Source organism: Pipistrellus hanaki (genome assembly GCF_964339955.1).
Source record: "Pipistrellus hanaki genome assembly, chromosome: 1".
Classification (NCBI taxonomy): Eukaryota; Metazoa; Chordata; class Mammalia; order Chiroptera; family Vespertilionidae; genus Pipistrellus; species Pipistrellus hanaki.
In genome coordinates, this window is record NC_140503.1 from 67731845 (window position 1) to 67755655 (window position 23811).

General features: G+C 46.1%; 1 protein-coding gene and 1 pseudogene across 3 annotated transcripts in view; one reads left to right on the top strand and one right to left on the bottom strand.

The window, feature by feature from the left end:
- Positions 1-987: 987 nt before the first annotated feature.
- SCG5 (secretogranin V) overlaps positions 988-23811 on the top strand; it is a 56686-nt gene continuing 33862 nt past the window's right edge. The window contains exons 1-2 of one of the 2 annotated variants that reach the window (XM_084895493.1): positions 988-1288; positions 2696-2928. In XM_084895493.1, the coding sequence (XP_084751619.1) occupies positions 2703-2928 (226 nt within the window). In that variant the 5' untranslated portion in view covers positions 988-1288; positions 2696-2702. The remainder of the gene's footprint in view (positions 1289-2695; positions 2929-23811) is intronic. The other variant, XM_084895492.1, reaches the window with a different exon arrangement.
- Positions 14313-14980, bottom strand: LOC311629565 (large ribosomal subunit protein uL11-like; annotated as a pseudogene). The gene has a single exon. The product of its transcript is annotated as a large ribosomal subunit protein uL11-like (transcript).

Here is a 23811-nt window from a genome sequence, read left to right on the forward strand (position 1 = left end):
TGTGTGTGTGTGTGTGTGTGTGTGTAGTGTTTTTAAAATTTCAGATTTTATGCAGCATGCACACTTTGGTGTATTGCAATCAAATTTCCATTAATCACAAAAGCAGTAAATTGTAATAACTCCATTTTTCCAAGCACAAAATAAAGATAACTGAACGATTTCAAAGTAAAGTTCAGAATTGAAAAAACCGTATGGATGAATAATAAATATTAAACCCCCAGCTTGGCCTTTGAACCTAGAACTAATAAACTATATTTGTATTTTTGATTGAGTATACCTTGGAACAAAAGGCTAGAAAGGACTGTCCATGGAAGAAAAGCCTAGGACGGAGGCTTGGCTTCAAACCAAAAGGCCATGTGTTTCAGTGATTTTTGTGTCCCCCTCAGCATCTCATGCAGTTGCTGTGGGTGATCATGGGTTTGAGCTAGGGTAAAGAAATCTGGATTCTACACTCAACAAGTTACTCAGTTAAACTTTCTCAGAACCCAGGTATGTTCGTCATTCCCAGTCTTGAAAAAAAATTACAATATTTATTGTGTAGTTTTACATTTTAATTTTTGCATTTTGACAAAATTCAAATGTTCAAGGTTGCTCTGTAAAAGCTTAAAAGTCTGTGTTTACCTGGATACCTTTCAGCAATGTGCTGGGAATTTGGTATCTCTTCAAGGAAATTTATGTGTAAGTTGAAAAATAACACTCAAAACTCATATTTCTAGAGGTTTCCCCGTGTTTGCAGTGTAGTACTTTAACAGACGTTGCTAGCATTTTCTATTTAATAGCCTGTTTCCCAAAGAAAGGACTCCTGAAAGCACCTTACCCTGAAGATATACCCTACCCTGTGGTTGCCATCATTAAAAGTTCTTAAGACTCTTCACATGTGTTTCCCCTACAATTGTCCCCTTTCTTCTTAAAGCTGAAAGGCTTAAACATACAAAATGCCAGAAGGTGGCAGAATTAAGGATGTGCTGTTGGGGCAAAGTACACAGTGGAGACCTGTCACATTGTTGAGATAATGGCATGAGAAACGGTGGGTTACTTCCATAAGGGTCTATGGAGAGGACCTAGGAGCCCTGCTTGTGGGGTGCTCGGATGGACCGTTGTGTGGCTCCGGGTGGGAGGCCCAGCATCTGGCTCATTCTGGGGAGCCTGCGGGGCGGCCGCCACCTGCCGGGGGCGGGCCGGGGCGGAGCCACGATGCGGAGAGAGGTGTGACGCACCCGAGCCTCAGACCGCCGCTCCCTGCCGACCCCCAGCAAGGCCCGGACCGCGCAGGCTGCTCTGCCCCAGGGTGAGTCCTGCGCTGGGGATGGACCTCCCAGCCCCCCCGCACCGACCAGAGGGTTCGGGGTGGGCAGTCGGGAAGGGCGTCCTGAAATCTTTGAGCCGGAGGGGGTCTGGGGGCAGACAAAGGATGGGTGCGGGGTTAGGAGGTTCGGCTACAGACAGGAGGGAAGGGGTACCAAAGGAGGGGGCTGTGTAGTTCGTCACACCAGAATTGTGCTGGCTGGCGTGTAAATGAAACAAAGCATCCTGCATTCGGTGCTGAGGAGGGAAAGATGGAGGTGGCTGGGCAGCTGGCATCTGCCTCTGGCCTTTCTGCCAGAATGGCAGGTTTTGCTCTTTGGGGAACAGGTTTTGTGTCCAGAGGTGGCTAGAAAAGGCATTTCTTTTTATATACAGAAAAAGATAAGGGTTATGAATGTTTCCGTTTCAGGGGGAAATGCATAGAGAATGTAAAAAGAAAGGGATTGCATGTCAGCAGCTGCAGAGGGAAGCTGCGTGAATGTGTGTCCCCTTGTTCTGCAGGCCTCAGGCTCTACTGACATTTAGGACAGCAACTCCGCAGATTAGTTTTCCCCTCTCTCACCTGCCCGTCTTCCCTGGCATCACTCCCTTGCCTAGATTCTAAGCCCAGAACCATGAGGTAATATTGCCAACATAATACAGCAATGTAGGGGTTCTGTGCCCAGCATGGTTCCAGTCCTCCTTACAGGTATTCCCACACTTCTGCTCACAACAATCCTATAAGCCAGATGCTTTTCTCATCCCCTTTTTGCAGAGAAGAAGACTGAGGATTTTGCCCCAAATCACCCGATTTTGCATGTGACAGAGCAAGCTTGCCTCATCTCTCCTTCCCGATTGCAGGGCAGACCTGAGCAGCCTGTGTTTTTATTCCCTCTCAGGATCTCAATGTATTGGATGTCTGCTAAGCTAAAGTGCTCCTTCCACCATCTAGCCTTCCTGTGATTCTTTACCATCCGTGTCTCCTACCTTCTTTCTGAGACTCCCTCACCTCCCCCCCCCTCCCCACCCCAGACTCAAGATGTCCCTCTCCCTTTCTCAAAATTGGAACAAGTTAATTTTTGTTGTTTGTTTTAGTAAGAGGAAGAGGGGGGCAGGGTTAGGGGTGCTGCCCAGCTTGCAGGAAGCTGCAAGGAGGGTAAAAGATGACTGAGAACTGCCCTTCCTGCCTGATCTTCCCAAGGAGGCTCGTCAGGAGGAACCGGCCCCTCGAACTATTTGGTTTGTTTAACACCTTCCCACAGCAGATGTCCCAGCTGGAGTGGACATTTAAGGCAAAAGCAGACTCCTAGAATTTCCCCTCTCTAGGTGGTCCTCAAATTAGTACTTCGCATGATTGCATCATCATAGTTGCCAATTGGCCGATGGATACTGTTTGATCTGATTTCTGCAGGTTAAAAATGGTCTCCGGGATGGTCTCCACCATGCTGCCTGGCCTGATGTTTTGGTTGACATTTGGGTGGACTTCAACATCTGCCTATAGCCCAAGGAGCCCCGACCGGGTCTCAGAAACAGACATGCAGAGGCTGCTCCATGGTGTTATGGAGCAGCTGGGCATCGCCAGGCCGCGGGTGGAGTATCCAGCTCACCAGGCCATGAATCTCGTGGGCCCACAGAGCATCGAAGGTATGTACTGTGCTCCGCCACTCTGAAGTTGCCATTAGTACATATGGAGAAACTCTGCTTCCTCTCTCCGTTTTCCTGTTCTTCTTACCCTATGTACATGTATACATCCACATGAAAATATAGGTCCTGTGTCAGCTCCACAGAAACACTGGCACTCAGCTCAGGCCTTCCCCGTACTGATTGATCTTTGGGAAGTTGTGTTCCCAGCTGACTGCTTATAAAAGACTAGAGGCCCAGTGCACGAAATTCATGCATGTGTGTGTGTGTGGGGGGGGATGGGGTGGTGCAAGCTGGGCTCCAATCTGGGATCTCTCTAGGGGTTGGACATCCCTCTCACAATCCAGGACTGCTGGCTCCCAACTGCTTGCCTGCCTGCTTTCTTGATTTCCCCTAACCACTTCTTCCTGCCAGCCTGATTACCCCCTAACCACTCCCATGCCAGCCTGATTGATGTCTAACTGTTCCCCTGCCAGCCTATTTGCCCCCAACTTCCCTCCTCTGCCGGCCTGGTCACCCCTAACTGTCCTCCCCTCCAGTGTTGATCACCTTCAACTGCCCTCCCTTCCAGGCCTGGTTCCTCTCAACTGCCCTCCCCTGCTGGCCATCTTGTGGTGGCCATCTTGTGTCCACATGGGGGTAGGATCTTTGACCACATGGGAGCAGCTATCTTGATCTTGTGTGTTGGAGTGATGGTCAATCTGCATATTACTCTTTTATTAGATAGGATTTTCAAGTATAGGACCTGCAGGCTCCAATTTGGTTCTTAGGGATGACATCATATAAGCCCAAAAGAGCCAAAAGAGGCACTGATGTTAAGAGTTAAGAGTTTATGTCAGAAACTGTTCAAAAATGTTTAAAAATATAACAAAATGTTTACTTGTTTTCATGTGGCAAGACCATTTCTTCCCAGAAATTCTCTGTCTGGCAAAGTGGTTGTAATACTTTTTATTGAAAAGCAGCACTTTGTTGTTGAGTGACTTATTTACGGAGAAAATCAGAATCCAGCTCTCAGGAGAGGCCCCTCATCTCCATGCCTGCTTTGTATCCTCCCCGAATCGGAATGATCTCTGCTGAGCTGGAGCCCTAACGCAGTAGCGTGGGTAGTGCAGTAGGTTAACTGCAGGGAGTGGGTCCTAGGAACAATGCAAATGACTTCCCCAAGCTTTCTCAATACACACACTCAGCAAATGCTGCTCCCTGTGGATTATGATACATAATTTTACCTGAACTTTTAATCTCCTAAAAATGCTTTCTGCCATGGAGTCCTGTGAGTGCTGTGGATAATGTTAACATACAGTTCTTGCTTCTGGCTTGTTACCCATCGTTTGAAGCCATTGAGTAAAACTAGCTCTGTGGAGTTCTTGTCTCTTTTGGCTGACATTTAAACTGTGAAATGGATGAGCATGGATGATGTGAATCAACAAGCATAGCAACCTAGCAAAGGGCTTGAATCAGAAAAGGCTTCATGCCATCTGGTGCTTTAAGCGCCCCTCTCCATTTCTGACCAGCTCTTTGGAGACAGTAAATATCTGCCCTTTTTGTGCAGTAAGTGCTAGGTTAGTCACCCAGCCGTTGTCATGGAGAAGGCTTTCTGGGTTTCTATTAATACCTGAGGCCTGATCATCTATGTGGAAAAAACAGCGGCTCCTTGGCGTCAAAAGCCTGTGTGGATCGTGAGCCTCATTTTCTTCCCTGGATAGCCAACTATTTAGCAGCCACTATATGCCAGGCACTGGGCAGGAGACTGGGGCAGTGCTGCCCTAAATATTCACTGTTGGGGGCTGGGAGGGGGGCAGGTTTCACAATACATTGTGGCAAGTGTTTTGTAGGTTTATGGATAAGCTGCTGCCTTGGAAGCAGAGAATAGTAGTTCATTCTGCTTGGAAGTGGATTGGGTTGCCTGTAAGGAAATGCTTCTTTGAAGAAGCAACATTTGACGTGGGCTTTGAAGTTTGAATAGGAGTTCACCCAGGAATGGCAAGTGAAAAGGCATGGAGATTTGAAAGAATATGGGTTAGGACAATTCAAAATGAATTGTTCTGTTTCTACTATTAACCTTGGGGTAACGTGAGGTCCTAGCCATGTTAGGTTTCCCATAACAGCGTCTGTGCAAGGGATGAATACTGGCTGGTGTTTTGGTGTTCTGTTACTGCTACAAATTACCACCTGATCACAATAGCCATGTATTATCTTGTGGTTTCCACTGGTCAGAAGTCGACATGGGTTTGCTGGGCGGCCTCTGTTCAGCGTCCTGGAGGCTGAAGTGAAGGCATTGACCAGAGCTGCAGTCTGGGCTGGGGCTCATGTCCTTGTCCAAGCTCTTTGAGATTGTTGGCAGGATTCAGTTTCTTGCTGTTGTGGGACTGAGGTCCCCTTTCTCTTGCTGACTGTTAGCTCTAGATAATCTGCAGACCACAGAGGCGTATCATGGGGTGACTCATTTGGAATCCCTGCAGTATTCAATAAGCTGAATATGTGATATCAGAGAAAAATAAATATATCTAGAGGCAATAAGTATGTAAATACTGTTTGATATCTGGATCTGTTTATTCCATTTTTATTCTGTTTTTTGCCAAGAGCTCTGTGATATTTGCTTGCTGACTTTGTGACCCATCAGCATGGCACAGGGTTTATGCCCTTCATACAACTGCCAGGGAACAGGAAGGACTATTTGCAGTTCTGGAACTAAACCAGCAGGGGGCCAACTAGACCCAAAGTATATATCCTGCCACCTGGTTGCCAGCCTCCTGGTTATTTGCTTGCTGAGTTCTGAAGAGGAAGCATTTACCAAAAACATCCAGAGAGGACTAGGGGTTATTTTTTATTTCTCCATAGGCACCTTACACATGGCTTGGTAAGGAGCATTTTTTAAATGTAATGCAAAAACACAAAGACAAACAAGGAGCATTGTGGTGTTTTATTGAGGAAAAAATTGTGCTTTAAGAGCAGAGATCTGGGGTTGAGTGTTGGCCGTACTATTTACTGGCTTTGGGTGATCTTGGCAACTTTTCTGAGCTTTACTTTTTTCATCTATGAAGTGGGGCTTCCAGCCCCCTCTCCCACAGCAATAAATAGGTGCTGTTAGTAACTGAATTGTGGGCCTGCCACCACTCACTTTGGAAGTTATCAACAATACATGTTCAATCCTTTTAAAAAAAACATTTTTTTTTTATTGATTTCAGAGAGGAAGGGAGAGAGAGATAGATAGATAGAAACATCTATGATGAGAGAGAATCATCGATCAGCTCTTCTTATATCCCTCCACTGGGGAGCAAGCCTGCAACCTGGGCATGTGCCCTCACCCGGAATCGAACCTGGACCTCCAGGCCAACGCTGAACCACTGAGCCACACCAGCCGGGCAGTACATTTTAAGTCTTTAGTGGCTTTCCCCTGACACTGGTTTGGTGACTCCTCCGGTTAGCCATACAGTTCAGATGAGCTCCCTTGCACTCTTTTTCGCACAGCTGCTCATGGTCCCTATGGCACAGCTAATGGTGGTTCAGTTATTATCCCAGAAACTAGGAAAGCTGCTCCTGCCCCCGGGATTGATTCAGAGAGCATTTGCTATGAGATGGAGACTCTGGGAGGCAGAACTGGCTCTGCCAGCTGACACTGCAGTTGGTCTTTAATGAATCCAGTCTGAAATGTGCTTTTCTTCAGAGTGTTAGCAGCCTCAGGCACAAGAAGTTCTTTCTTTAGTGCCACTGGCTCATTTTCGTCACCATTCTAGGCCACCTGACATCTACAACTGAGGAAACACCAGACGCTGAGACTGAAATTTATGAATATTGGTTTCAAATAATTTTAAATCTGTATCCATGGGTTCCACATCCACAGATTCAACTAACCCAAGGATTAAAAATATTTTCTCAAAAATGTTACGTTGTTGCCAATGTGTGCTATGTAGTTAGGCCTATGAAGGTTGTGTCTTAACTGGACATGGACAGACCTTTTTTTTGTCATTATTCCCTAACCCCAGCATGTCAAACTCAAAGGCTAACACAGGCCAAATAAATGAAGCATGCGGCCCGCGGGCTGCGAGTTTGACATGCTTGCCCTAAACAATACAGAACATTAACTATTTGCATAGCATTTACATTGTATTAGGTATTATAAGTAATCCAGAGGTGATTTTAAGTATATGCGTGCTGATTACATGCAAATACTACATTTTATGTAAGGGACTTGAGCAACCACTGAGTTTGAGCCTCCCAATTCCCCATGGGGACTGAGGAAACACTGTATTGCCAAACATAAAAATAACAAAATTATTTTTTTATAATACTGATTTTTGGGACTTAATTATTTTATTTCAAAACAAGGAGAACTGAGATTGTTTCCTTAATACATACAAGTGGAGAAAGAGTCCTTGGTAAGATAAAGGAGTGGATGCTAAGAAGTCTCTACTTAGCTGACCTTTGGCTTTGGTAAAGGAGCTGCAGTGCCTGCTGTTTGCCACTGGGGAGCAACAGTGCCTCCCTTTTGAAGATCAGAGGTTGGAGAGATTTCAATTTGTCTCTGGCTGTCCTCTCCCTGCAGTTGGGAGGAAGGAGTGGGGCTGACTCTTGTTCCAGGTATTCTGACTAAAATCTGTCCCTCATCCTGGGGAACCAAGGAGAGAGCAGTGGGTGAGAGGGCTGTCTTTGTGTGGGCCAGGGCCTCCAGTTTGCCCGTGTCCTTTGGGGTTCTGTTAAGCCCACCCTGAACTCAAATCCTTAAAGCCAAGTCCCTGGATGATTTCCAGTTTTCTTTCTTGGGAAGTTGCACAGATGGTGATAAGAAACTGAAAAGGGACAGCAGGAGGTCTGGGTTGTTTTTCTGGGAGGAGGCAGAATAGGGAGATGAAATGATGACTTGCTTTGTGTTGTGTGTAAGGTCCTGGGCCCTCAGGTGTGGGGATCCAGAGAGCACTGATCCCCTGGGTGCCCGGGAGGAGGGAGAGGTTCGGGGTCATCCCCATGCTGGTGGTGGCTGAGACTATAGGGGTGGATGAGGCGACCCTGCTGAGTACCAGGAAGGGGAGCAGAGCACCCAAGAAAAAGGCCTGCAAGAGTCGGTGCATGGGGCTGGAAAGAAAGACTGGGAATAAAGGAGAACCGGAGAGGTGAAGTGCAAAGAAAACAGGGGGACAGCGGTTTCAGGAGGGGGCAGTGGTCACCATCGTCCAATCAGCAGAGAGGTCACGTGACATAGGAACCACTGGGGGTGACGTGCTCCCTGGGTGTAGCCACACAGGAGGTACTGGGGTGCTTGGATGGAACTAAAAGCCCTGTGGGGCAGTGGGGTCAGAGGTCACATGTCAGGAGACAGAGAAAACAAGGTCTAAAAGTCTGTTACCCGAGTCTTCCAGGTCAGGAGGAGAAGATAATAACACTTTTGGGAGGCTGGGGGCTGGGGGCTGGGGGCTGGGATAGAGGAGGAGAGGATGACATAGAGATGAAGAGGGTTTTGTTTAGGTTTTGCTTTGAGAGAGTTAAACTTGTCTAAGTGCTCATTGGCAAGAACCAGGGTGGAGGGAGAGTTGAAGAGGTGGATGAGGAGCAGTTGAGAGAGTGGAAGAAGTTCCTGAGGAGACGGGAGGGCATCGGCCCCCAGCACAGGCAGAGGCAGGGTGCCTGTGACAGTCCTCTCTGTGTCAGCCATGCACGCGCACATTTGGCACCGGCACTAGCGTTAACGATGTCAGACATGACCTGGGGTTCATCGGCACACGTTTGGTTGTGAGCTCCCGGCGGGTCAGATCGGCTCCCAAGCTCAGTAGACTACACTTGTGTGGACAGAGGCGCTGCATTTGGACTGAACAGGGCAGCGTGGGGCTTCTCCAGGGTCCGTTTGCCCATGGCGACGGCCCTTCCCGCGGGCACTCCTGGCAGGCCATGTCCCCCCGGAGGTGGCAGGTAGTGCCCCTGACCTTCTGCCCTGCAGAGGCCGGGCGCCTTCCTGATGCCATCCTGCTGGGCCAACAGCCCCTCAGGCCTGAGCCAACAGGCCCCTGGCACGTTTCCCCCCCAGCACCAGGCTCTGTGGGCCTGCCGGGAGCATGTCTTTTGCCAAAAGCTACCAAAGGCGCTCATCGGCTGAACTGAACCAGTGGGTCTTTCTCCTGTCTTTTTCTTTCTTTCCTTCTTCTTTTTCTTTTAAATCCTTAAGCAAATTATGGGAGGGAGTCCTTGTTCAGCTTGTCCAGACTCTGGGTAGTCCTCGGTCAATGGAGTGTGCAAAACTATGGCAGCCACGCAGGTGCTACCGCCTGGAAACGTCTCTGAACGGAGGCTTCTGGCCGGCGGTGATGCCTGCACTAACATGGACAGGATTCCCCCCGCCTCCCCTCAGCCCTGCACTGTCAGTGAAGGGAGGTTTTGGCTGTTTGTTCTCATTTAACTAGGTCTGTCTCCAGCACCCTGGAGCCTGGTCAGCGCCTCTAGCTCTTTATGGGCAGTTTTGGTGCCTGTGGGTCTGGGCTATGGACAGGCAAGATGCCGCTGCTACAGGGCGTGGTCAGCTCGGGAGATCCAGGCCTGTGACCGGAGTGGAGTGTAATGACCATTCCTCATGCAGCAGCCCTCTCCGAGTGCAGCCTGCCCTCCCTCCCTCACCCGCTACTCTCTCCCCCACCTTTCTCCCCCCTCCTGTCCTCCCCCCCTGCTCCAAGTGGGGCCCACTGTTCTGATGTGGAAGCCATTGGGAATGAGGGCAGGCTGGGTCTAGAGTTCTGCTCTCTCTAGACCGTTATTATTTTCTGTGAGCAGATTTATAAACAGTGGAGGGAAAAGTGCGGGAAACACAACTGGATGGATGAGCGCCAAGTCATTCCTGTGTGGCTTTGGCCGCTGGTGAGAGACGCACGCAGGACACCTATGCTCACCTCCTCTGGTTCTCTGTCCCCTATCTGCCCCCCCGCCCCCCCAGCTTTTCATTCTCAGGGTGGACCCAGGTGGGCAGTGTCAGTGTCGGGGCAGATCAGCTTGTCGCCTCCGTTAGCCCAGTACTTGGAGTATTTGCCTTCCTTGAGTGCTGGGCTGTCACTATTGTAGACCCCGATTCATTTTTCATCCTATCAACCTGAAGATTAATGTTCTAGAACCTGGGGAGAGCACATCAAAGCTTACTTGACTCCAAGATTATATTTGAAGTGAGTAAGATGTAATGAAGAGATTAGAAAGCACTGTTTTATAATACCGTGTTTCCCCGAAAATAAGACATCCTCCGAAAATAAGACCTAGCGCATATTAAGATAAGACATCCCCTGAAAATAAGACCTAGCACAACTTTGGGAGAAAAAAATTAATATAAGACACTGTCTTATTTTCGGGGAAACAGGGTATCTCCCCCTCTCCTCCCCAAGAATGAATAGTAGTGTTCTTCCTTTAAATGTGGCTCTAGGGGAAGGGAACGGATATTTATTTTGTAAAGACTATGTGCCAGGCACATATACATTATTATTTTGTCCTCAGAAATGCTATGGGGTGGTTCCCTTTTACAAGGGGAAGTTGAGGCCCAGTTGGGGAGATAGGGTCTAGATTTGGATCGTGTGTGTGACTATACAGTAGAGTGGGGTTTCTCTCAGCACTCTAGACACGGAGCTGAAAAACTCTCTGTCTGGAGGCTCACCCCTGGCCTCTGCCCACTCAGTGCCAGGAGAATAACCAGAAATGTCTCCGAATGCTGTCAGATGTTCTCTGTGTGGCCACATCGCCCCCCTGTGGAAAACAGCTGTTCTGCATGCTTTATTTTTCCTGTCACTGCACATTTGGAAGGAAATGTGGAGTACATATAAAAAGACTACAGGTGGTATGGATTACTTCTATGTATAGTATTTTTTTCCTCATTATCTATATATATATAAAGGGATAATATGCAAAGTGTCTCCTTGAGAGTTCAGGAGATTGGGAGTTCAATCGCTCAGGTAACCAGCTGAGGGGGTTGCTGAGGGAGCCAGGAAAGGAGGAGGCAGGGAGGCTGAGAGGCAAGGAAACTGATCGGCCTTGATTGCCGGCCAGGCCTAGAGACCCTACCTATGCATAAATTTTGTGCACCGGGCCTCTAGTAAAATTATAAACACCATGTGGATTATTTGGGAAACTAAAATGTTTATAATTGCACCCCCTAGAAATATCCACTTTTGACATTTGGTGTGTTTCTTCCAGTGTTTTTTTCTATGATAGGTGTACCTTTTAAAAATCATAATAAATATTTTTATCTGGATTTTTATACTTGCTGATATATCAAGAGCTTTCCCATATATCATAGAAAATCACTGTTGTTTTTAGTAACTGCATTATATCCAATTATCTGTTTATGCCACGGTTTAGTTAAACATTTCCCAAATATTGGACATTTAGGGATAATTTTCCAATTTGTCTCCATCATAAACATTGCTTCGATGAGCATATTTGCACAGAAATCTTTTTTTTTTAAATTTCTTTACTGATTAAGGTATCTCTACTCATGCCCTCACCCCCCTGTTGTCTGTGCCCATTGGTTGGGCTTATATGCACGCATACAAGTCCTTTGGTTGATCTCTCCCCCTTACCCCCACCCTCCCCTACCTTTTCTCTGAGGTTTGATGGTCTGATCTATGCTTCTCTGGATCTGTTTTTGTTCATCAGTTTATGTTGTTCATTATATTCCACAAATGAGTGAGATCATGTGATTTTATCTTTCTCTGGCTTATTTCATGCACAGAAATCTTTATGTAGCCTCCCGACAAGTTCCCTAGGGTATATATGGCCGGGGGAGGGGGGAAGGGAAGAGGGGGAAAGTGGATCAAGTTCCATGTGGATTTCTAGGCTCCGTTTCCTACACACTGTCACAGAACTCCCTGTAAATGCTGGGCTAACGGGGCTGCTCTCTCTCCATCTGTTCATAAGAATCTTGTCTCGCCTGCCAACTATGAGTTTCACCTTTTAAGAAATGGCTTTATTTTACAGGCAAAAAAAAATAAAAAATAAAATATATATATATATATATATATATATATATATATATATATATATATATATATATAAATATATAAAATGGCATTTCATTGTTTTAATTTGATTATCAACAAACTGGCCATCTTTCCATCTGTTATCTACCTGTTGCTGTTCTGCTTCTCTGAAATAATGAGATGGATTGTCCTTTTAGTAGCTCTTATCGTGTCCACCCACTTTATGATTTGCTATTTCTCCTTTTCACAGCACAGACTTATAAGCAGTAGAGGGAGACCTTGGGAAAGAGCTAGGGGAAAGAGATGGAAGGAAATGCTTGTATATAAACTGGAGAATTACTAAACTAGAATTAATTGACCCCTGAAGTTGGAAAAGGATAGGAGGGGAGAATGGCTGGTGTTTGAGGTCCACCAATGGTGAGAGGAGGTAGTGCAGAAATATCTCGTAATGAATCTCTCAGGATGGCCACCAGGTGGTGCCACCAGCCCAGGGTGAATTGGTTTCTCTGGTCTTGGAGGGCTGGGGAAGGAAGGGTATTGGTGATCAAAAGGTGAGTGAGGTGAAAAGGGGCTGAGAGCCACCACACATGTAGGACATTTACTAGCTGGGCATTTGTAACTGACCTACCAATGTTCACACGTTGACATGGTGTGTGTGGAGGGAGGAGGCGGAAGGAAGGTTAGGGCTGGTTAAAAAAAAGTATATAATAGTTCTATTAAAATATAATTTACATATTAAACACTTAAAGTCTACAATGTTTTTTATTATATTTGTATCACTACAGCAAATTTGAGAACATTTTGTATCACTCCCAAAAGAAACCCCATTCCCCTTAGCCATCACAACCCCCTAATCTTTATCCCCTCATGCTACCCCCAATTCCTTTTCCCCAGACCCTGACACCATTAATCAGGGGATTTGCCTGCTCTGGACATTTCATATACATGGAATCCTTCAATAGATGGTTTTTGATGGGGCTGGATTCAGTAGTTATTTGCCCCAGGCAAGACGCATCAGGGCAGTTGGATAGATTGTTTCAAGCTCTGTTGAATTTTCAGGCTTCTTAGGACAGCGATTACCCGACCTGATAGATAATCAGAATGACCTGGGAAGCTGTCAGAATTAAAGATTCCTAACCCCCAGTCTCCAGGAAGTTAACTTTTGTAGTTCTGGAGCTTTGTCCCAGCCCCCGGGATTTCTGATCATTGTCGAGCTGTCAGCAGTGGGCTGCCAAGTTATGGAGAAAGGAAACCTGGTTTTGGATGGAGGCAGGTGAAGCGCCAGGCCTTCCCCTGGAGACGGTTCTGTCAGCTGAGGCTTCAAACCCAGGGCCGCTCGCTCATGGGGGAGGAGCTCTGCCTCATGGACCTGCTGCATCTGGGCCCTGTGACTCAGATGACAAAGGCACATATTTGAAAGCCATCGAAGCAGTGGCAGCAGGCTTGTTTACTGTTTGCCTGGCAAACCTCTGCATGTGGTACAGCGGGAAGAACTCAGCGTTAGAAGTCTGATGCCTGCCAGAGTATTCTACTGAGTACTCCCCAGGACTGCTGTGAGCACCTCGCAAGAGCGGGTGTGAGAGGTGACCGGCTGCACAAATGAGGGCGTTGGAATTACAGACAAGAGGGCACCGTGGAGAGCTTCTTGCCTGCCTGCCTGCCTCATTTCCCAGGAGAGAGGACTGTGGGCCCAGAGGGGAAGTTCCTCACGGAAGTCACAGACCAGCTGTTGGTGTGCAGTCAGGCCAGGGCCAGGCTCAGACCATTTGCCTCCTCTTCCCCTCTGTGCCTCACCTTTCAACGTCTCTTCCAGGTGGGACCCGAGGACTCATATCCAATCACCTTTCATTCTTAGAAGTTAGGAGGTGGAGGCCTAATAGGAGTTAACATAATGACGGAAGAAAAACCCAAGATTTCATGCATAGGTGGCTTTTCGGAACAGCCCAGAGCAGATCCAGGCTTTGTAAGGCCCAAAGCTTAGGCCACTTGGAAACCCTTTTTAAGAAGAATCATACAAAATCACAAATACAAAATTAGGTCCAGGGTCTCGGAAGCAGTCTATGCAAATGAGGGGCCTTGAATCTTAAGCATCATCCACTGTACTGTAAGTTTACCCCTGGGAATAGTAATCCCAAAAGGCCTAGTCATGCATGTTCCGCTAGATTCTGTTATTTGTACAAATACCATGTGTCCTGCCACGAATCATTTAGTCATCTCCAGTTGCACTGCCATGTCATTCTGTTGACAAATATGTTTCGAGTATCTGCTCCACGTACAGAACATGGGGTGGGATTTGGACAGGTAAGGAAGCAGTGGTCTAATCAAGGGCGTGACAATGGACACTGATACCAGTCACCCTCCCACTCTGGGCTGGGCCAGCAGTGCCTAAGGGAGCCCAGCCTCTGTGTGTGTGTTTTTTTTGGGTTTTTTTTTTTTTGCTTGTCAAAATGATCTTTAATTGAGTCCTTTTTCTTTGAAGTTCTTAACTAGCAGGACATTCCACTGCACCACTGTTGATATCATCTATGATGTCATGAGGGTGGTGGCCATCAACATTGCAGCCCTCAGACTGGGCAGTCCCCAGGATCTCTTTTACGGTTCCAGAGAGTTCCCTAGCTAACAATCGGTGCAGCATCTGTCGGGCAATGCTGACAATCTCATCGAATATGATATTTCCACTGTGCTTAATGTTTTCTTGCTTCTTCCTGTCTCTTGGAGGTTCTTTGAGGGCTTTGATGATCAGGGCAAGAGGCAGAAGGCACTACTTCAATCTGGGCCTGTCTGTTCTGAATGGTCAGTTTCACTGTACCCTTCTAATCACCGGTTGCTTTGGCAATGTCATCACCAATGTTTTTTGGGGACAGGCCCAGGGGGCCGATCTTGGGGGCCAGGGCAGACGTGGCACCCCCTTCCCCTCCGGTGCACCTCAGGTATATGACTTTGATCTCGTTGGGGTCGAACTTGGGCGGCATGGCGGAGGCAGCTGGTGTCGGGTGAACCCGGATTTGGGACGACCGAAGAAAGTTGCACCTGAGCCTCCTCCGAGCCGAAAGCTGAAAGGCGATTTTGGTCCCTCTTTCAAATGGGGAATGGACATCAAATGAGTTACACCTTTTGGGGTTTCTGGATGAAAAAAGTCAAGGTTTAAGTAATGTTTTTGCGGTTATGCCCCTCCTACCTTCCCCAAGTCATTTGAAATCACTGCTTTGAAATGAATTAAAAGTACATTTATTCATCAGGAACACTTTTCCTCCAAAATATGCCTAATACTACTGAAATCATTAGAATGACATGTATCATTTCTATGCATAGAGTCAAGAAGTTAATTTTATTTCCATTTTGGTAAGACAACATCTTAACTCTCTTCATTTAAACAATCACATTAGCATTAACTCCTGTAATTTAACAGCAACAACAACAACAACAAAAAAGCCAGGTTTCTGTCACTTTTTAGAAGATAACATGAGGTAGTGATTTGCGTAGTTTAGCAAAGGGTCTTTGCTGTTTGCTTTGTCTTATTTTGTATTGTTACATGCCATTGTACTGAATTCCTGAGAAGCGAGGAGACAGAGCTATGAGGGGGTAAGTCCCTGGAGGTAAAGGCTAGCAGTGTTTTGTGTCTTATCAAAACTTCGCTTCCCCTTGGTGGGAGACATGGATGAACCCTCCATGTAAGCCTAAATGCATGTTGTTTTTTGATTTGTCTTTGTTGTTTTGAATTTTGAGAGTTTTCATTTGAAGGTAAATATTAATGTCGTTAAAGTCACAAATACACTAATTTAAATACCCAATTCTGTTTATCTAAAAACACACATTGCAAACATACAAATACCTATTCGCTCCACATGTCAGAGCCCACTAGATGCGTGCTGTTTTCCATGGCAGCTGTACTGGCTTTGGGGCCCGGCCTCCTGGAGCGCTGTGGCGCGAAGGGGCAGGAAAGCCCTCCGTGAGGCTTGCAGCATTTCCGGGAAGCGCAGCGGGAAGGGCCCGAGCAGGCAGTGGGGGCAGCTGGGATGTCATGAGCAATCCCCTCACTCGCGTGTCCCTCCCTGCTTGAATCACGGATTTCAAACATCCTCACAAGCTCTTCCTGGGTAATTCCAAGGCTCTTAACAAATCAACCGTAAGAAAAAATAAACAAACATGCAGAGGAGCTGAAAGATATTTTAGGATGTGGTTTTAATTAACGTTTTTAAGTTTTCCTTCTCAAAACCTTTATAAGCCATTAAATATGAAAAAACAGAACCTCTAAGTAGGAAAGCAGTCAAGGCCATTACATTACCATTAGAGAAGTTGAATTGTATAATGAAGAAGTAGTTTATTTGTTTTTCTTCTACATAATACCAAGGGAGTGCAGCCATTGCCGTAGCTTTAACATACTGATTGCTGTCTGCTGAATTAGGCGTACATTGGGATATGTCATAGAAGATTCAGATACATCCTCCATCCGCCTGTAAAACAGTGGACCTGCTTGCTGTTGTACAGCTTTAGTAAAAGAACTACCTGAGAAACACACCCCGTGGGCACTCCCCACGCTGCCCGCCGTGGGTTGGAGCCATCTGGAGGCTGGCCTGCATTATCGTTACCTCGTGACCACCCTGTTTGCCAGCTATCCAGGGCCATTTACCTCTGTGCCCGCTCTGCGGGCCCTTTGGCTATTTCTCTGTCTGTTGACACCTGAATCCAAGGGGGGGAAAATGAACATGTATTAAGTGCTACGTTTGTACCAGTCAATCTTCTCAAGGAGGTATTATTATCACCCCGTCTTCCAGAGAAGGAAACCAATCGTCAAAGAGGCCAGACAACTTGTCCAGGATCGCATTCGTGGGAAGCGTGTGCATTGTAAACTGACTGCCACTTACTGTTTGCCAGACTCCACGCAGAAAGCCTTCCAAGGACCGTGTTATTTTATCTGTCCTCATACCAACCCCTTAAGATTGGCATTACTCATACCTTCGTTTTATAGAGGACGTCATACAGCGAGGATGCCAGCGCCCAGATGGCAGAGCCTGCACTCCCGCCCACCGAGCCAAGCCTTCTCCGTGTGCTTGAACTGTCCCATGGGGAGGCCAGCCACTGCTGAACACCTGAAATGTGCCCGATGGGCTCTAACTGTAAACTACACATCAGGTTTAGAAGTCAATACAAACGAGAGAAAAAAAAAAAAGAATGTAAGGTATCTCATCATTCACTTTTTAATATAAATTCTTTAATTTCACTCACTTCTTTTTAATTTATTTTATTTTCAAAATATATTTTATTGATTTTGCACAGAGAGGAATTGAGAGGGACAGAGAGTTAGAAACGTCGATGAGAGAGAAACATCGACCAGCTGCCTCTTGCACACCCCCCACCAGGGATGTGCCTGCAACCAAGGTACATGCCCTTGACCGGAATCGAACCCGGGACCTTTCAGTCCGCAGGCCGACGCTCTATACACTGAGCCAAACCGGTCCCGGCCTCTTTTTATTTTTTAAATTACGAGACAATTTAAAATTACCTGTGTGGCTCAAGGAGCAGACGCAGCGGGCACCAGAGCCCTGCTTGCTGAGGGAAGTCCTGCTCTGTGGAGTGGCCCGGCACAGCTGATCCTCCGCCGAGGTTGCAGCCTCTGGGCTGCCAGGGGGCTGGGGGATAAAACCCACCCATTGTTGAAGTTGAGCAGCAATGAAGGCTCAGCTACAACAGGAGCGTGTACCAGCCCACCAGGAGTGCCCAGCATAGGTGACTGGCCCTCTCAGGACACATACTGCACTAGGCCACTCTGTCAAGCTGGGGAGACAGGGCAGTTCTACCTCATCCATAGAAACAAACACAGGGAGGTGGCCAAAAGGAGGAGTCAGAGAAACATCCCAAATGAAAGAACAGAACAAAACTCCAGAAAAACCCCCCAAACAAAATGGAGACAATCTACTAGATGCAGAATTCAAAACACTGGTTATAAGGAAGCTCAATGAACTTAGAAGAAGAGTAGATGAACTTAGAGAGAACTTCAACAGCATTCAAACGAACATGAAAACCATAAAAAGAACCAGACAGAAATTAAGGATACACCAACTGCAATAAAGAAGAATTTGCATTGCCCTGGCAAGTGCTGCTCAGTGGTTAGAGAGCCAGCCCATGCACCGAAGGGTCACAGGTTTGATTCCTAGCCAAGGACAGGTACCTGTCTATTGCATGTTCGATCCCTGGCTCCAGTCAGGACAAATATGAGGGGCAACCAATTGATGTGTTCTCTCACATTGATGCTTCTCTCCTCCTTCTTCCCTCCCATTCTATGGAAAAGCAATGAAAAAACATCCTTGGGTAAGGATTAACAACAACAACAACAACAACAACAACAAAAATAATAATTTATAGGAAATCAACAACCTAGAATCAAAACAGTGATTTGGACTATAAGTAGTAAACAAAAGATAATCAAAACAACAAAAAGAATTAAAAAAAAAAATAAGGATAGTTTAAGAAGCCTCTGGGATAACTTTAAGCATACCAATATTATGGAGGTGCCTGAAGGAGAAGAGAGAGAGAGCAATAAATTGAAAACCTATTTGAAAAATAATGATGGGAAACTTCCCTTGTTTAGTGAAAGAAATAGAGATACAAGTCCAGGAAGCACAGAAAGTCTCAAACAAGATGAATTCAAAAAGGCCCACACCACTGAAACCAGTTTGGCTCAGTGGATAGAGCATCAGTCTGCAGACTGAAAGGTCCCAGGTTCAATTCCGGTCAAGGGCATGTACCTTGGTTGCGGGCACATCCCCAGTAGGGGGTGTGCAAGAGGCAGCTGATCGATGATTCTCTCTCATCAATGTTTCTAGCTCTCTGTCCCTCTCTCTTCCTCTCTGTAAAAAATCAATAAAATATATATTTTTTAAAAAAGGCCAACACCAAGATACATCATAATTAAATGCAAAAGGTTGAAGACAAAGAGAGAATCTTAAAAGCAGTTAGTTACCTACCAGGGAGCTCCTATAAAACTGTCAGCTGATTTCTCAATAGAAACTTTGCAGGCCAGAAGGGAGTGGCAAGAAATATTAAAAGTGATGAAAAGCACAGATCTACAACCAAGATTACTCTATTCAATAAAGCTATCATTTAGAATTGAAGCTAAGGAGTTCATTACCACCAAGCCAGTATTATATAAAATGTTAAAGGGTGTTCTTGAAGAAGAAGAAGAAGAAGAAGAAGAAGAAGAAGAAGAAGAAGAAGAAGAAGAAGGAGGGGAGGAAGAAGAAGAAGAAAGAAGAACAAAGAAGAAACCAGATTAAATATATGAGCAATAAAATGGCACTAAATACATATCTATCAACAATTGAATTTAAAAAACACAAAATAAATGAACAAACAGAACAGAAACAAGTTCTTAGAACATTTTGAAGATTGCCAGATAGGAGGGGAGTTGGGGGTTGGGTGAAAAAGGTAAAGGGATTAAGAGGTACAAATTGGTTTTTACAGAATAGTCATGGGATGTAAAGTACAGCATAAGGAATATAGTCAGTAATATTCTAATAACTATATATTAGATGTCAGATGGGTACAAGATTTATTGGAGAGATCACTGAGTACTTTATATAATATCTAATTAATGGGGTGTACACTTGAAAATGATATAATATTCTGTGTTAACTGTAATTAAAAACAAAACACAAATTTACCTGTGTGGCTTGCATTATATTTCTTTCTCTCTTATTTGGTTATTTATTGCTTTAAAAATTTTTTTAAGTGATTTTCAATTACAGTTGGCATTCAACTGCAGTAGTTTCAGGTGTACAACATAGTGGTTAGACATTCATATAACTTATAATAAAGTGATTCTATCTCCCCAAGAAGTCTAGTACCTATCTGCCACCATATATAGTTATTACAACACTAGAGGCCTAATGCATGAAATTTGTGCATGGGTAGGGTCCCTATGCCTGGCTGGTGATCAGGGTGATCTGTGGGGTGACAGGTGGGGCAGTTGGGGGTGGCCCCCCAGCTGGCACCTGCCTTAGCTAGCCTGGAGCCTGTGGGTGGGGGCAGCTCCTGTGTTGAGCATATGCTTCCTGGTGGTCAGTGCATGTCATAGCGACTGGTCATTCCACTGATCAGTCCACAGTTTGGTCGATTTGCATATTAGGCTTTTATTATATAGGATTATTGACTATATGCTCTATGCAGTACTTACATTATATTTGTATATTTCACAGAGAGGCTGTGAAATTTACTCAGGCCACCATTATTTCTCATTAGTTCTAGTTGAAATGTTGGCTGGGGAGGTTTAAGCCATTAAAAAGAAATCCCAGGCAGCAATTACATGGGTACAGCAGGAAGAAGTTGGGAATATTTGTGTGGGATGGGGAAGCTACAGGCCAGAAAACCAAACCAGAAATTTGCAGAGGAATTAGTCTGAGCAAACCCCTCACCCCAGACACCACCTGCCCTCCCCTCCTGAGTCTGGAATTCAAAAAAGAAGAAGAAAGCTAATAATTGCTAGTAACTCAGAGACAGAAAAGAATGTGCTATAAGATCACTGTTTGTCCAAAACAAATGCTTATGTTAGTTATTAATAAAAGATGTCCTCATTTACAGCAGCTTTGGATGGAGAAAGGAGAAGTAGGGGACCGATAATTGATGCAGGCAGGAATTTGAAGGCCACGTGAGAATGGCCCAGAAAGCCATCCCTGACCCACATCCAGTCCCCTGGTCTTAATTTACAGAAGGTTGGAGGGGACTGCCAGGTGGAATCATTGCATTCCGGAGCCACGTACCCCAGTACGGGCCAGGGTGCTTCTCCCCTGCCAGGGAAGAACCTGAGATAGAAGAAGACACCAAGCCAGCTGATAGACGGGGGCTCTGGGCTGGCACTGCTCTGCCAGGCCCTGCCACCTCCCTCCTCCACTGTCCAGAATGGGCCCACCAGGGCCTCTGCTGCCCTTAGGTACACCTCCTCCTCTGCAGCCTGTGCCACCTGTGACCTCCTTCCCCTGGCAAACCCAGCTTGGCTGGGAGAGTTCAGCCTTAACAGAAACCACCAAAGGGCCTTGAGTCTGGCAGAGACCTCCACCATTATCATGCTTGGTGTCCAAGTCATCTCTCTGCTCACCCCTTCATTTCATCCCAGTTTCCTAGGCGCCTGTGGGTCTCCTGTATTATTTTCTCCTGTGACAGAAGCTGTCTCCTTGGACTCTTGTTCACTAATCCACTTACTTGGCTCTGGTTTGGGCTCTGATGTCCCATTGCCCTTGGTCTCTGCCTGCCTACAGGAGCCTCAATGCCACGGCCCCTCCTCCTGACCAGAGAAGTTGGCATATCCTGCTCCTCTCCTTAGCGGGTGCACGAGGGGGCCTCGACTTCCTGGTGGTGAAGTCACTACGTTAAGTTAAAAGAAGCATTCCACACTCCGTGCAGTAGGATCTTCTAACCATAAACGCATACAAAATAATACTGAATGCAATCTGTAATTTAAAAACAAAATGAAATCATCATGCCATAGATTCTCTAAAAGGCCAATAAAGGCAGTATACGGGAGCAGCGTACACATGTTAGTCCTCCCTACCCTGTTAGGAGAGAACCTCACCCAAAGGAAAGACCGGCTGGACTGGCCGCGTCTGTGAGAACAGAGAAGTGGGCGCAGGCTCCGGACAGAGGACACCGTCCCCGAGTGAAGATTCAGAATGGAGGCTATAGCTGGGGCCTTTCCATAACTGAGCAAGGGGACAGAGGGCTTGAGTTTATGACTGGACTTTTTCACCATTTTGTCCATGTCCTCGCCTAATCTCAGCCCCCACCAAAATTTTGTTCTATGTCCCATTATTTTTTTTCAACAGCAATAGATAATTCCTTCTGACTCCCATTTTAGTCATAGTTTCATCAAGAACCATAGAATAAAATTTTTAAAGGAACCCAAGTGGTCCTTAACCTCAATACAAAAATGGACATGGCCTTCATAATAAATTGCCCAATAGAAGCTTCATTTCAGGCATCCAATAAAGTTACACAAAGGGGCTGAAAGTGCCAGTGCAAGTTAGCTATTAAGATAGCTTTTCCAAAACCTATGAAACTCGCAGCCATCCCCAAAATGCCTCATTTTCAAATCAACGAATTTTATTGTAATCTGGGGGTTCGTGTGTATGTGTTGGGAGGGGCTGGGCTTGCGGTGGCTGCAGGAACATCAGTTAAATTCACAGGATAAAATTTGAACTTTTGCAAATGAGTAAACAGCCAAAACAAACACCATTTTGGGGTGAAAAATACACGTTTTCTTCTTTTGGAAAAGCAAGCGATGCCTAAGCAAAATACCTTAAAAGTGAACTAAAAAGCTTTTCTAAAATAAACAACTCTGCTTGTGATCCTAAATTGGGACCATATGTAGATGGGCAGGCTACAAACTCAGCGCACTCCGCGCTGTCTCTGCCTTCGTCGTTTGCGTGCCTCCTTGCCGATGATGATAATGTTGCCTTTGCTCCCCAAGGACCCTGAGTTTTTCAGATCCTGGTATGAGGGGGAAGCAGAAGAAAGAGAAGTAATGAAAACAAATGACTTTCAAGACAAAATATCTGAACAATGAGTTTTATTTTGCTTCCCTGCCAGCAGGCTCAACTCAGCTCAGACCTCTCCTGCACGTATAGGATGGGGCCCGCGGTGCCATTTGCCTGCTGGGGATGCGGGCCTGGGGATGTCCCTGTGCGGGACCAGGCTGAACTCCGCATTAGGAGTCCCTACCGGCCCCCTTCTCTGTGCATAAGCCAATTCAGCACAGATAGAATCATTCCTTTGTTTTTCTCAACTACCAAATGCTGTGTGCTTTGGTGTCACTTGTCATGGGTTTGGAGAATGTGGATATTGCAACACAAGTCACCCTTCTAAACAGCATCAACCCAATTCTGTTACCATGGAGGAGAGTTGAGGCCACAACATCATCTCTAATTGTAAGCCACCTTATGCTCATTTTCTCATCCTAGGACCCATTCTTCTGTCCCTTTAGTGCTCCCGGGGTCTCTTCCGCTGAGCTGGCACCTCCATCAGATATGTGTTGACGTGGGTGTGTTTAGACCCTGTCAGGGGTCCTCAAACTTTTTAAAGTGGCCAGATCACGGTCCCTCAGAGAGCTGGAGGGCCGGACTATATGAACTACTAATTCCTACTGTAACACCTCGGCTGCGCTCACTGCCCAAAAAACCTGGCGGGCCGGATCAGACTCCTCTGCGGGCCGCATGTGGCCCGCGGGCCGTAGTTTGAAGACCCCTGCGTAAGTGGATGGCAGAGCCCTGAGAGAGAGGTTATGCCCCCTGGTGAGGATGGGAGATGCTTGCCCTGAAAAACATGGGTAGAATGAGTACAGTGATTAATTCAGTTATTTTGTGTTGAGGAGATACTACTGCTCATGCAAAGCTCAGCTAGCTTGAGCCCCGGTGGCTCACTGCCCCAATCACAGGACCGGCGCACAGAATGAAGAATACGTGGGATCGCTCCTTTGGGCTCTGTCCATTGTGCTGTGAGGCGATGTGGATTGGATAATAAAAGCAGCAAACGTTTGTGGAGTTCTTACGATATACCTTCCAGGAGCTGAGCTGAGCATTGTACATATAATCTCACTTGATCCTTTCACAGGCAGACTATCTCCAAGTTATAATGAAGGGAATTGAGCTCCAAAGGGATTGGGATGCTATCCGGTGTATGGCAGAGTGTGGACTTGAACTAAGGTCCCTAACACCAGGCAGCTGTAAGAGGGGTCTGGGTATAAACGGTTATCTGTTGTCTGTGGGTCCTCAGTAAATGGAAAGTTAGTTGCTTTCCATAACTCTGGATTTTGGGACTCTCATATTTCTTACTAGAAGTTTTCAAAGCAAAAAAAAAAAAAAAAAAAATCTTAATCTACAGAGTTGATTTTGAAGATGGGCACGTACAGAAACTACTCATTCTTTCTGTTTCTTCTTTTTAGCTCATTTAAAGTACTTGGGTT